This window comes from Lissotriton vulgaris, chromosome 8 (genome assembly GCF_964263255.1).
Source record: "Lissotriton vulgaris chromosome 8, aLisVul1.2, whole genome shotgun sequence".
Taxonomy (NCBI): Eukaryota; Metazoa; Chordata; class Amphibia; order Caudata; family Salamandridae; genus Lissotriton; species Lissotriton vulgaris.
Window position 1 is genome coordinate 1484227943 of NC_141696.1, and position 14402 is coordinate 1484242344.

The following is a 14402-nucleotide window of genomic DNA, read 5'->3' on the forward strand; positions in this document are numbered from 1 at the left end:
GGCGGTGTCTTTTTATTTGGACAGAACTAGAGACTGTCGCTTGGACGATCAACTCTTCATTGGCTTTGCTGGCTGCAAGAAGGGAAGAGCGGTCCATAAAAGGACTTTATCAAGATGGATCGTTCTGTGCATGAAGATCTGCTACTCTTTGGCCGGTAAGGAGCCTCCGGAGGGTATTAGAGCTCATTCCACTAGAGCTAAGTCATCTACCTCTGCTTTGGCTAGAGTTGTTCCTGTGGAGGACATTTGTAGGGCGGCAACCTGGTCTTCCCTCCATACTTTCGCGAAGCATTACTGCTTGGATACGGAAGTCAGGAGGGACGGCCACTTTGCGCGCTCTGTCCTTCAGGATTTCCTGGTTTAGAAGAGTGGACACCCTCCTCCGGGAGTGGGGACTGCTGTGGGACTCTATTCACAAGGTGAGGAATCCACACGGCAGATGTATCTATCAGAAGAACAAGTTACTTACCTTCGGTAAAACTTTTTCTGGTAGATACTATATCTGCCTGTGGATTCCTCACTGACCCACCCGCCTCCCCGTTGTCCACTCTTCTATGCCAGAGTTATTGTACTGTAATGTATATTTAATTTGATGTCAAGGAAATGTTTCATTTGCTTCCTGCATTTGCTTTACACTGTGTGTTTTGCCTTGACTATTGTATACTGTGTATGCTTTGTATATATCTACTGTTATTGGTCCGTCCGTGTGCCTCGATGGCACGGAAAAAAGGCGGAACTGATGTCATCACGCCGGCGTGGGCCTGTTATAGGCGTCGGTGACGTCAGCGGAGTCGCGAGCGGAGCCGTGTCTCTGTGACGTCCTTTCCACGTCGGCGCGAGGCTACGAAAAAAGAATTTCCGAATGTTGCTGGCGCAAGGGGGATATTCACAAGGTGAGGAATCCACAGGCAGATATAGTATCTACAAGAAAAAGCGTTACCGAAGGTAAGTAACTTGTTCTTTGGGTGATAAGAACGCTTGCATGCAAGATTCAGTTGAAAGATCAAACAGGGGAATATTTTGAATAATTTGTCTATTCATATGATGAGGATAACAGCTAATAGGTTTGATCAGAATTAACAAGCAATAACTAATTTTGTTTATCTAAGGCTGTCCATTATATTTGTTTATCGTTTGAATCAATTATGAGCTGTTTAATGTTTCTTGCATTGTTTACTTCTTCAGGGTTTAAGATTTAGTTCAGCTAACCTTCCAGATTATGCGCAAAGGGCATCCTGGAGATACTTGTGTACACCTCTGTGCCTAGCCGACTATTTTTAGTAGCAGCTTCAGTTGAATATATTTGCCTTTACTAGATCAATGGTGTCCTTTCACTGTCTCACCTCTGGAAAATAAAGAATGTGTGACCAGTCTAATTCACAGTTTTAATGATAACTTACTGTTTAAGATTTCCTTTCTTTTGTAGCGGCAGAAAAATTCAAGTTTGGGAAACCCACGATACTTCAGTGATTCCTGTATGGATAATGTTGCAGCCCCAAACAGTGGTATGTTATTACATTTTCTTGTAGACAATTTTGCAACTGTAAGTTGCACTCAAGTACATCTTTTTAGAACTCACAAAGTGTTTGTATACTCTTTTTTAGAACATTTTGTCGTTGTGACGGGAAATTGAATAAATTAGGGTAATATTAAATAACTGCCGATCCTTAAATGGATCTTCTAAAGTCTCACTAAAATTCTTCAAGTTCAAAGATGCATTCTGAACAGTGGACTTCATGCTGTGTCTGCATAGTAGGAGCGTTATTGACCAACCTAAGCATTAAAATAATTCACCTCTGCATGTTTGAACCCTGAAACACTTTTTCATATCCTATCAAAGTGAAATGTTTCCAACTTTTAAGAAAGTTTAAGAAACAGCCCCTTTCGCAGCACTACATAAACCATAACATCTATAAATAAGGAAAGAAGCAGCATGGTATGTGTATCATTAGGAGAACTTATAAGCATTCTTTTTAAGAGTCCAGGCTGTTGTGGGTCTTGCTGATGAAAGTGGGATATCTAAGCACAGTGGACTTTTACTTCCACAGATTTTCTGACCAGAGGTCTCACATCCATAGAAAGAACATTGAAGCTTTTTCCACATTAAAGATTAACACAAAGCGTATTGTGTTTCTGTACCTTGACCACAATGCCATTAAATGTGACATTTGTGTCAAGAACATGAAGAAAATGCTGGTGATAGGGATAGACTGGCACTTAAAGAAGAAATGGCGCAGTTCAAAAATAAAGCCACCATTTGGTGAAAAAAAGAACATCTGAGGTGATTTGAAGAGACCCACTGGGCTTGCCACTAATGTGCATTTGTCAGATCTTGTAATGAAGCCTCTGTTTCTGATCCAGATGCAATGAGGAAAATATGCTCATAAACCCAAATCAATAGAAGAGTTATTCCACTACCTACATCTGATATTCCTATCTACAGAGTACTGCTTCTGCAGCCTCAAAAAGGACACATTGTCGATTCTGCTCTCAAAGTCGGCTGTGTTTATCACCATTGGTTTCAGCAAAGTCAGGTAAGCCCATTGTGTCTGATAAGCTGTTTAAATCTGCTGCACTGTTGTCTATGGCATATTCAAACGTTGCATCGGGTTAGCATTAGTTGATGAGAAGAAAAAACAACATTCAGCTTCCAAGATCTGCCATCAAAGATGGGGTCTACAACACCATTGACTATGGCTGTCAATTGATGCACCATCAATGAACATCTTGTCTCTGTAGCACCATTGATAGTGATATCGTTGGTTGAGGTACTGTCAAGTGCTGCATCAACATTTGAAGTTTCTTCTACACAGTACTCCTCAACAGACCTTGACTCTTTTAGTTGTTACTCAGCTGGTTGCAAGCTCTTTGGTTGTGGATAAGGGATACCATTTGACAGCAGGAAATACTATTTCACCAGTGTCAGTTATTTCAAAGAGGCCATGGATACGAGTTCTTTAGTCACTGATGATTTTCTCTCTGAATATTTTCACAACCACCCGAGCTTCTCCTTGACCAACCAGTAATTGTTGTGGGGGATGAAGAATGACGATGCAAGTAAGGCTTGGATAATAATAGGTGGTATATCCATATCAATCATATTACTTTTACTAATTTATATTTTAATGCAGTGTATGACAGCCATTGTAATGCTCACCTTGTTAATCCAATGATTCCAGCCCCAAGAGGTATACTGGAATCATTATACGGAACAAGTAAAACCTTTTCTCAAATGCTATCCTAAATCAAAACACATTCTTCCCATAACCACTGATGTTGCATTAGCAGACTTCAGTTCTGCCTGTGTTCATTGAAGGTGCAAGGGACCAGGCTTCCATTGATGCAGACACAGAGCCTTAAATACAATGTTTGAATGATAATGGCCATACATATTACCAGGGGATGACATTCAAGAACGATATCCGTTTACATCTTGACCATAGCCAGATTAAACACTGCGAAGATTGCCATGAGGATGGCAATGGTGAAACAAGTGATCATGTAGGTGACTTTAAAGATGACCTACAAGATTATAAATCCACCTTATGCACTTAGGTGGGATTCATTAATTGTGCCTAGTGATGAATCCCGCAGAGTCTATGCCAAACAACTCTTCTCCATTCTCTGGTTGAGCTAGCAGCATAGAAATGTAATTTGTCCGTAACATGGATGGAAGAATCCAGTTTTCTTTATATGATTTTAGTATTAAATCTGTTTATTAACAAATAAGCGTACATACAGGCATAGCACATTTCCACAAGGGTCCACATTTGCAGTGCATCAGAAGCCAACCTAAGGAGACATTGGCAAGAACATATGCTGAGCCAAACATAAATCTGGGGCCAACGCCATAACTGGTTATCCTGCATGAGCAAACAAATATATAAAGAAAGCAAAAACAATAACCAAACACCCACCAGCCCCCACCTCCCCCCCCCCCCCCCCCCCCCGACTACCCACCCACTACCTGCGTTCCAGGTCCAATACCCCTTTGTGCCAACATGACATTCCACTTAAGTGTTTCTTAACCCTCTCCCTGGACAAACGCAGTAAACATAGATATCGGGACATATCACTTCCCTAAATTCAGTATCCAGTAGGGACAAAAATGGCTGCCACAATTCAGAGTACCTGGCACCCTCCCCTGCCCCAATCAAAGACAGCTTCTCCATACCCAGAACATTCCATAGGCGATGGAACCATCCTTGAAATGTGGGAACATGTGGGGTACACCAATGGGATATAACGTTCTATAGTGCTGAACCCAAAGCAATGGCAATTAATCTACCCCTGCGTAATCGCAATGGATAGGTGACAGGGTTAGGTAATCCTAGCAAAACATAGCAAGGGAATCGCGGGATTTCAGTATCAAAATGTGAATCTACCTCATCAAGGACTAGCTTCCAGTACCCCTGGAGCTGGGCACAATCCCACAGTAAATGGACCAGAGTACCCCTCTCCCCGCACCCACGCCAACAGGACACCTCCCTCGTGTGGTCAATTTTGTGTAGCTTCTTAGGAGTGTAGTACAATATGATACTATTTTAGTGAGGGTATCCGTCAATCCCATATGGTAAGCGGAGTGCCGCGCACGATAGTTAATGCCCTTCCAGTCTTTGCCGCTAAGGTCCATTTCACAACGTGCCTTCCCTGAGTTGTGTATACCGATCTAAGAGAATGCGATATAAATCCGATATGAGCTTTTTATCCGCTGTTCGTGTGATCAACCAGTATTCATATGGTTGTTAGCGTCGACAACTCCCCCTCCCTAATCTGGCTATTGAGTGCCTAGTGTCTCACCCGAAGGTATCTGAGCCATTCCGATTCCGGCAAGCCATACTCCCGTCTAAAGGCTTCAAATGGAATTACCCCCTCGTATGTATACAAATTAAACAAAACTCTACATCGCGCCGGACGCCACCGCGCAAAGGCCCAAGTGTCCCACCCGAAAATCAGGATTATCCAGCAAAAGGCGTAAGCGGAGACGGAAAGGTCGTTAACTCATGTTTAATATTAGTGAGATCCCACACCTCCAACGGGACCCTCGTTATGTGCGAGGCGTAAATATTGGGGGTTCGGTGCTGCTTACGGAAGAAGGGAATCTCCTGGAGCGGACGACCCGCTACCGCCTGGTCTTGGAAGAACCAGTGTTTTTCAGATTCCCACCTGCTCCATTCCACGAGAGTCCGCAGCTGGTAATATAGCAGCAAGTCTGGGAGACCCAGTCCACACCTCTCGGGGTGCAACGTCGCCAGTCGAAGCTTCATTCTCTGCCGTTTGCCATTCCTAATAAACTGAGCAAGCCCTATTGAGTCTGGTGAATCCAGCCATCGAGGGGGCGTAACGGTTCGAGGCATGTGGGCTGCTGAATTCATATCTGTGCATAGATCGCCTGCCTAGTGTTGGGTCCGGCTGATCGCACATTGTTGTCCTGGAAGAGTCTTCGAAGTATCACGAGATAGGTGGCTCCTCCCCTGGACTACAGTGCGCATGGGCATCGACTCCATCCTCAGATTGTTTTTTTCCGCCATTGGGTTCGGATGTATATTGGTTCGGAATCGATATAAACTTTCTTAAGGCCAAAAGGCCTTTAGTTTTCTTCGTCGGTATAGTCTTGCGTTCGGTGCCTGATTCTTCCAGCACGGTTCCGAGCTGGATTCCAGAGAACCGCGTGCTTTCGACGCGGAGGGACCCTATCGACTGATCATCATGGAACGGAGCCGTTCAAGTGATGTCCCGTGTGCAACTCCAAGTATCCCCACATCGACGTCCACCCGGTGTGCAACAAGTGTCTGTCGCCCGATCATGATGAAGCCAGTTGCATGACTTGTTCCCGTTTTCGAACCAAGAAGACGCTTAAGCATCGACGCGCTGCGAGCCAGGAGGCCCAGCAGACTGCACCGGCGCCTGTGGACATTTTCGATGCCGGGGATGATGAGGGAGCTGACCGGGAAGTTAGTGAAAACCTGTTGAATCCCGCGTCGGAGGTCGACTAGAACTACGACGCGGACGCTTATGCCCTGGTGGCGGAACCATTGGCTTGCGCGATACGGGAGTATCACTCCTATGAAGCCATCAATTACCCCACCTACAGGATTGGGATATCCACGTACGTAGATGACACCTTGCTGTACATCAGGGACCCGGTAAATAATCTCTCCTCGGTTCTGAGGGAAGTGATCCGTTTTGGAGCACTCTTGGGCTTGAAAGTTAACTGGCCCAAATCGGTGGCGTTTCCCCTGACCCCCGTCACTGAACCTTTCGAGATGGAATACCCACTCCAATGGTCCACAGAACCGATACGCTATCTGGGCATAATGCTCCACACGGACCCCGAAATTATGCTCAGAGAAAACTACGGAGTCGCCTTTAACAAGCTAGCAGACGATGTGGAACTCTGGATTAAGCTCCCATTGTCGTTGATGGGACGCATTGCCATGATGAAAATGGTGATCCTCCCGAGGTTTCTATTCCTATTCTCTAATATCCCGATTGTCCTATCTAGGGCCTTCTTTGCCACTCTCGACAAACTTCTTATGCCTAGCCTGGGCCGGAAAGCAACCTAGAGTGAAGTGGGAGGTCCTTAAATTACCGTATGAACAGGGGGGACTGGCAGCGCCCAATATGGAGCGGTATTATAGAATTGCGCAAGCCTCCCACCTCCACACTTGGATCCACGGTGATCAGAACGTCCCGCATGTGATACTGGAGAAGCTGTTCGCGGACCCGACCCCGCTCCCAGCTACAATCTGTGGCCCAAGGGATCGCAGAGTGGGTAACTTGGACTCACTCCTGTCCACTTACCATACTTGGCACTCCATATTACAGAAGCAGAGCAAAGAGTTGATGTACGCACCGAATATGCCGATACACTGGGCGCTATGGCTCCCCACTTTGGCTGAGCCAGGAGTCTGCAGGGCCCTCCGCGAACTGGGCGCCAACACACTGGGGGACCTGTTCGAACAGGGGAAGGTCAAGACATGGGAGCAGATGGCTCGGGGGAGGGAGCGGCCATCGTTGCTTCAATGCTTCCAGTATCATAGGGTGCGAAGTGCACTTCTTGATCTGCTGGTCCCTGATATGGAGGAACCCCCCGGGATACCGGAACTCGCATGTGTTATAGCCACAGAGACACCGCAAAAGCTAATATCTAAGCTCTATAAGATAGGACACGAACATACGGCACTACAATACACGAAAGCGCGCTTGGCCTCCAGAAGAATCTCGTTGAATGGACGTCATCGCCTGGTCCATTTTAAATTTCTGCAACGCGTTTATTACACGCCAGAGCGGCTCCACAGGTACGGTCTCCGCGACACGCCACACTGTGAGAGGTGTCATGCCCCAGTTGCGGATTTCTTACATGTGGCCTGGATGTGCCCGCGAGTGCAGAGATTCTGGTGCAAAGTGTTTGCTGAAATGAGTGTTATAGTGGATATGGAATTGGCTATGGACCCGGCACTGGCCCTATTAGGATTTGCGAAAAAGATCCCACTACCAGTGAGAAAAATGGTAAGCATGGGCATGCTCCTTGCCAAACGAGTGGTGGCGATGTGTTGGCTGAGGAGCCCATTACCTACGCTGAAACGTTGGTCCAGCGACTTGCTGTTCTGCAATACGCAGGCAGAGCTCTATAGTGAGTTGCTCCCACCCCGGAGTAGGCCCAAGAACTTCTGGGGACTATATCAGACCTATTAACCTCTAGGGGCGTGGATGATGAACCCACTGCGGAGGAGGGGGAGGCACAGCTAGAGCCGAATGGAGCAGGAGCACAGACTGGGCAGGGAGATGTGGCGAGGTCAGGGCACGTCTCTGACTCGGACGCCAGCGAGGGCAGCCAGGGCGGCAGCTACACTGCAGCGCGACCCTGACTTGGGGAGGTACAGCAGGCTTGGGGGTGAGGACGCATAAGGGGTACTCTGGGGCTATCAAACGGGTACCGCGGCACAGGCCACATTGCACTCGTAGACTACACACCTTTACAAGCAAGGGGCAGCAAATAGGGAATGGTTGGGGTGGGTGATTGTTTTGGGTGGGAGGGCGGGGCGGGAGAAAATGTTAAAATTGTTCTGATCCGCTCATTCATGCACAGAGCAAAATGCATCTGCCAACAGTGACTTTTTGCCTGAGTGATCCCGTCGGTAACTGGAGATATGCTATATGTGACCCTTGGTCTTCTCGTACCGGGCTTAAGCAACTCAAGAGACACTTCGAAATATCGCCGGCCCGAGATGGGATGTAGGCAAGCTGCTCTGTATGTTCTGTACTTTGCTGTTCTGACAAATAAAAAAATAAAAACTACGGCGCGGACGCTGAAATGCTCGAAGCAGAAGTTGTCGACGAGGTAGGAGACAACGATGGGGCCTTTGGGGCCATGGAAGATAGCTCGAGCGAAGAGCTAACTCAGACTGACATTGGGGCCGAAACGCTTCAAAAGGCTCAGGTCGAAGGATCGCCACTAGGCCTTACCAAGACCTTCGGGCTCGGCTACGGACATTGCTATTGAGCCGCACCCTGCAAAACCAAAAGTAAAAACAACGGTCTCGACGCAAGTGAAAGCACTGGTACCCCCCTCGAAACCGAAAGTGCGCATTACTTTGGTCGGATTGAAGGCTTCGTGTAGGAAGGTAGATACCTGACTATGGTTACCCCCAACTTTTTTCCTGGTGTTTGGCTGGTTTTCTGATTTAGTTGACCTGGGGCCCTGATATTAAGGACCCCAGGCCCACTGCTCTCTCTCTAAAGTGGATTCTGTGTACCTTAGGTGCATTATCCAATTGGTACTGGGCCACCTTATCAGACCCTGTAACTCAGGGCATAGGTGTACCCAGGGCCTACCAGGGGCTGAAGCATGTATTATGCCACCCCTGGATGGCCATCTAAATCTAACACAACTGGCTGGACGACAGCTGGGGCAAGGTGGTGTAATCACCCTTTGCTTTAGATATAGTATACCTATATCTAACCCTAAAAATGGACACACAGATTCCTATCAGTCACTCCTATGGCAGGCCTTGACAATCCTGAAGGCAGAGTGCTTGGAATCGTGTGAGATGGTGCTCTGGCATGAGCTGAGCCCGTTTGCAGCTTGCGGAACCAAGTCCTAATAGCTGTTCCATGATAACGCATACCATATACTCTTAAGTGCATTATAATCCTCGCGGTTAAATGCTATCTCTGGTATCGCTTTATCAAAACATGTCGAGTAAGGTGTCATACGAATTGGAATACTAACCCCTCGCCAATTCTGGCGACGGGGTTAGCATTCCACCCTTCTAGAGGGACACGACATGTATGTAACTGTGAACCCCGGTTAAAGTTAACTGAAGCCTCAGCTCCACAAAATGGATGCTGCCACCACAGACACGAGTCTGACCTCCTGCTGCTGGGAGTCCTTCCAGTGAGGAGAGCTTGGACAAAGGGTTTCCTGTCAGGGGCGGTGCTAGCACCATCCCAGACAGGGTTTTGTGTATCTTGGGTAGGCAGGGCTTTACAGGAAGGTGACTGCAAGTGGCACCCCGGTGCTCACTACGCATCTGCCGGCTAGAACCAGTTCCAGGGGCACACCAGCCCCTGGCCTGGGGAAAGTCCGGCATGGGAGAGGGGTGTAACCACCCCCCTTCCTGGTCCCACCCCTAGGGCAGGACCTAGTCGCGTACCCACCCCTTTCTTTAGGATAAAGGCAGGAGCGGGGACCCTTCCAAATTAGATCATCTTTGAATCAAGAAACTACTTTCTACGAAAGGAACTCTCGACTTCTTCTCAGGATTTCTCCCTTGTGGCTAAGGAGTAGTCACCCTGCATCCGCAGGCACCATCTAAGAACTCTGTGGTTTGCTGCACGTCTTTCCTCAGGAATCCGACCGACCAGCACGACGAGACCCGGCTTCCCTGGCACTTCTGACCTCTACCTACCTCTACAGCTAAGCTGAGAACCGTAGGTGCGACTAGACCTCGAGGGACCGGCCATCATCAGAACTGCACGACTTCTATCCAGCACGACCGCCGAGGTATCCTCTGGTGAGTGCTTTGGGGTCCGAGAAGCCCCGACCCTGAGCAGCTCCAGCACCGAAGTCCAGCCCCCCAGCATCTCCACGATCTGCGTGGGGCCCTTCTGCTTTTTGCTGCTCACCGTGTTGTCTGGCTACTAGCCCGCTGGCTTGTGGCCTTCCCGACGACGATCAACGACGACAACACTGCTGGTCTGGTTGCTCCAGACTGGCCCTTGCTCCCTTCCAAAAGAGGAGCACCCCGGACCCTCCTGGTCCACTCCAGACGCCATTTTAGGTCCACCGCGTGGGCTTGAATTTGCCAAGACTTGTTGCCCCAATCCTGGGTCCAGCTACGTCGACAGCATCAACCATCGTGGGACAGCTCGCACCTCCATCCTGGTCGCCGACAACGCCTCCTGGTCCGTGAGACTGCAGAGCCCAGCGTCGCCCACTCACCTGGTCGAGGTGACTACCATCCGGTGCCCTCCTGGTGCCATCTGATCACTGGCTAGTGGTCACGAACTTGGTCCCCTCTGCTTTCAGGTGTCATCCATCTTCGATCCAGGCTTGGATCACTTCGAACTATCTTCACTGGTCGCCTGCCAGCAACTTCTTTTCTTCAGGCTCCTGGTTCGTCAACGAGGATTCCCGACGTCTAAACAGACCTATGCAGCTGCAGCCCCTGGGCTAGGTAACTTCGTCATTTCGGTGGCCCAGCATAGCCTCACTATACAAGGGTCAAGATTCACTGTCGTTTTCGACCTACCGTATCGGGTTTGCCCGAGAACACTAACTTTGTCTTTACTAGCTCCCATAGACTTTGTCCCGCATCCCGCGTGAGAGTGCACACTCTGCACCCGAGTCCCCTAGGCCTCCTACTAGTAATCTGAAGGTTCAGTAACGTAGTCCTAGCGATTCCAAAGCCTGTTAGTACAGTACTTACCTGCTAGTAATTTCGCATTCCACTTTCAGAGTATATGGTTTTTCGTGCCCCTCGGGCATTTGTGTAAATTGTGCAACTTAAAGTATTTTTGTAAGAGTTTTGTTGTGTGCTTAGTACCCTGTCCTCATTAAGAGTACAGGGCTGTTGTGATCTAAATAAATACACTGTTATTTTCATAACACTTGTGTGGTGTCCTTTCACTTGGTGTTCAAGGGGTATATGTGATGGTATAACAGCTGGCTTAACACGCCCTCTAGAGTTTAGCCCGAAGACTGCTCGTATCCACGCTACTAGGATAGCTGGTCTATAAGGTTGACTTACAACCAATCACCATAAGGGTTGTTTGGACTGATGCAAAGTGCTCACTACAATAGTGAACACTATATATCAGGCCAACTTCTCACATTGGTGAGCAGCGGTTGGGATATGAGCTTGCTGTTGTTTTACCACACGCATCCTACGAATATCTTGTGAAAGATCACATAAGTACTCCAGGTACATATAACTTAGCTTAGAATACTCTGAGTTCTACTGAACCAGCAGTTGTAGCTCCTCAAGGCTTAGCACACCTTGGCTACAACTCTTAGCAAGGGATCAGTAGGCAAACAAATAGTGTAGGTAGGTGCATCACTTACACCACACTAGAAACAGCATGTCGGACAAAGGAGGAAACTCTGAGTCTCCCCTTGTCAGTAGACCCTCCACAGGTCGCTTCTAGATATGCTGCTCTTAGCTTCCAGGAGATGAGACAAGTGTGTACCTCCAGGAAGCTAAAACAGGGTTCTAACCCTACAATCCCATTCCTGATTGGTCTCTTAGAGACTTATGATGCCAGGAGGGCTGGTAACCCATACCCTTCTAATCCAGATGGGACAATGCCCCCCCTAGAGAGAACCACAGGTGACCCTGACCTTATCCATCTCTCTGCAGAAGGTGAAGAGGAAGATGAGGATCTAGAGCCATTTGAGGACGAGGCAGACAAAGGTCCAGAAGTAGTTAGCCAGCTAACTAGGGACAACTTAAACAGGCATGAGAATGGTACTAGGAGACCCCTGGGGCCCCTCTCACGCCAGCTTATTATTGGGAATGGACGAGTTAGGTCTCTATCCAGAGTTTCTAACAGATCCATTCGAACCAATGGCTCTCAGGGCTCTTCTCAAAGAGGGATGACATCCCCTCAGAGGAGAGTGTATGGAGGGAAGTCAATCTGTGGATTGAAAGGGAAGAACTTGCCCTGGCCAAAGAGAGACTTGCCTTTGCTAGAGAGCAAAAGTTAAGTGGACTAAATTCCGCTGGTGGTAGCATTCCCCCAAGGGAAAACCGGAGTTTAGATACTAGACACCTGAGTAAGATAGTGCCCCCCTTTAAGCAAGGGGATGATATCCACAAATGGATAACTGCTTTGGAGAGGGCTTGCACTGTACAGTGTGTCCCCCAGAGTCAGTGGGCAGCTATCTTGTGGCTCTCCTTTGAAGGTAAATGTAGAGACAAGCTCCTCACTACTAGAGCTGAGGATGCTAATGATTACCAAGTCCTGAAAAATACACTGATAGATGGGTTTGGCCTAACCACTGAGCAGTACAGGTTGCTGTTTAGGGATACCCAGAAAACTCAGTCTCAGGATTGGTCTGACTTTGTAGATTGTGCCACTAAGGCTTTGGAGGGCTGGTTGCTGGGCAGTAAGGTTACTGATTATACAGGATTGTACAATCTGATCATGAGGGAACAGATTTTAAACAATTGTCAAAACCAGTTGTTGCATCAGCACCCTGTTGACTCGGATCTGACCTCTCCCCAAGAATTGGGAAAGAAGGCAGACAGATGGGTCAGAACAAGGGTTAAGCAAAACCAGGGCCAGAACCAGGGTGGTCAGAAGAAAGCAGACCAGAAGGGTAAAGATTCTAAAGGTGAACAAAATGACCAGAAGTCTTCGACAGGTCCCCAACAATCCAAAGAGGGTGGGGGTCATGCTTCCCAGAAAAAGAAGAATCAAGAAGGCCAGTCAAAAAGGTGGTGCCAATACTGTAAAAGTAAAACTCACTGGTTTAGTGAGTGCACCAAGAAAGGAGGGCTGACTCCTGCTACTGCAGCCCCTAAGGCACCTGTGCCCCCTAGTACAGCCAGCAGTAGTAGTGCACCTCCCAAGGGTTTAGTGGGGTTAACCATGGGTTCTGAGGGGTATGACAACTTAGTTGGCACACTCACTCAGGCTGTCCTTGTCTGTACAGGGGATATGGATATATCCCCTGATGTCAGCCCCAATACTTTGGGCAAATACAGGCAGACACCGTTGATAAATGGAAAAATGGCTCAGGCCTATAGGGACACTTGTGCCAGTGTCACCATGGTGACACCTGGACCCTGGACAGATCATGCCAGGTACAGATTTCCTGGTGACCAATGCCAGCAACGTCACTACCAGTCATAGTATGCCGATTGTTGCTTTCTCCTGGAGAGGGGTAAATGGCCAGAAAAAGGTTGTAGTTAGTTCAGACCTCCCAGTGGATTGTTTGTTGGGCAATGATTTGGAGTCATCACAATGGTCAGAAGTGGAGCAGAGGACTCCCATGGAGATGTTAGGCTTGCCAGCACATGTGCTTGCTGTGACTAGGTCACAGGTCAGAAGATGCCCCACTGAACAGGTGCTGGATCCTGGAACAATGGACCAGACACCTCCCAAGAAGAAGAGCAGTAGGGTTAAGGCATTGCCTTCCCCCTTGCCCCAGGTTGAGGATCAAGTCTCAGAGGAGGCTGACCTACAGGAATTGAGGGAAACTGAGCCTAAACAATTTAAACTTGATCAAGTTGAGTTCCTGGGCTCAGGGGGACCCTCAAGAGAAGACCTGGGGAAGGACCAGTTAGACTGCCCTTCCCTTGAACCCCCCAGACAGCAGGCTGCTGCTGAGGCTGCTGGGAACGCCACAAGGTATACTGGGAAGATGGACTCCTGTACACTGAGGCAAGAGACCCCAAGCCTGGCATGGCCAGGAGGCTGGTTATCCCCTTGTCTCAGAGAGGTTTCCTTCTTACCTTGGCCCATGAGATTCCCTTATCAGGACACTTAGGCCAGACAAAGACTTGGGACAGACGTATCTCACACTTTCACTGGCCTCACATGAATGAAGATACCAAGGAGTTTTGTCGCTCCTGTGTCACTTGCCAAGCCAGTGGTAAGTCAGGTGGCACAACAAAGGCCCCCCTTATACCAATGCCTGTGGTGGGGGTGCCCTTTGAAAGAGTGGGGATTGACATTGTTGGTCCAATGGAACCCCAGACAGCATCAGGGCACAAGTTTATACTGGTGGTAGTGGATCATGCCACCAGGTATCCTGAAGCTATTCCCCTTAGGACCACTACAGCACCTGTTGTGGCAAGAGCCCTAGTTGGAGTGTTCTCCAGAGTGGGCTTCCCTAAGGAGGTTGTCTCTGACAGATGTGCAAACTTCATGTCAAGCTACTTAACTGCTAT

At 48.4% G+C, this 14402-nt stretch overlaps 1 protein-coding gene across 1 annotated transcript in view; it reads left to right on the plus strand.

Moving 5' to 3' along the window:
* The window catches only part of MAEL (maelstrom spermatogenic transposon silencer), a 1196692-nt gene that overhangs the window by 1139991 nt on the left and 42299 nt on the right, over positions 1–14402 (plus strand). The window contains exon 11 of the mRNA XM_086935541.1: positions 1427–1505. Within this exon, the coding sequence (XP_086791667.1) occupies positions 1427–1505 (79 nt within the window). The remainder of the gene's footprint in view (positions 1–1426; positions 1506–14402) is intronic.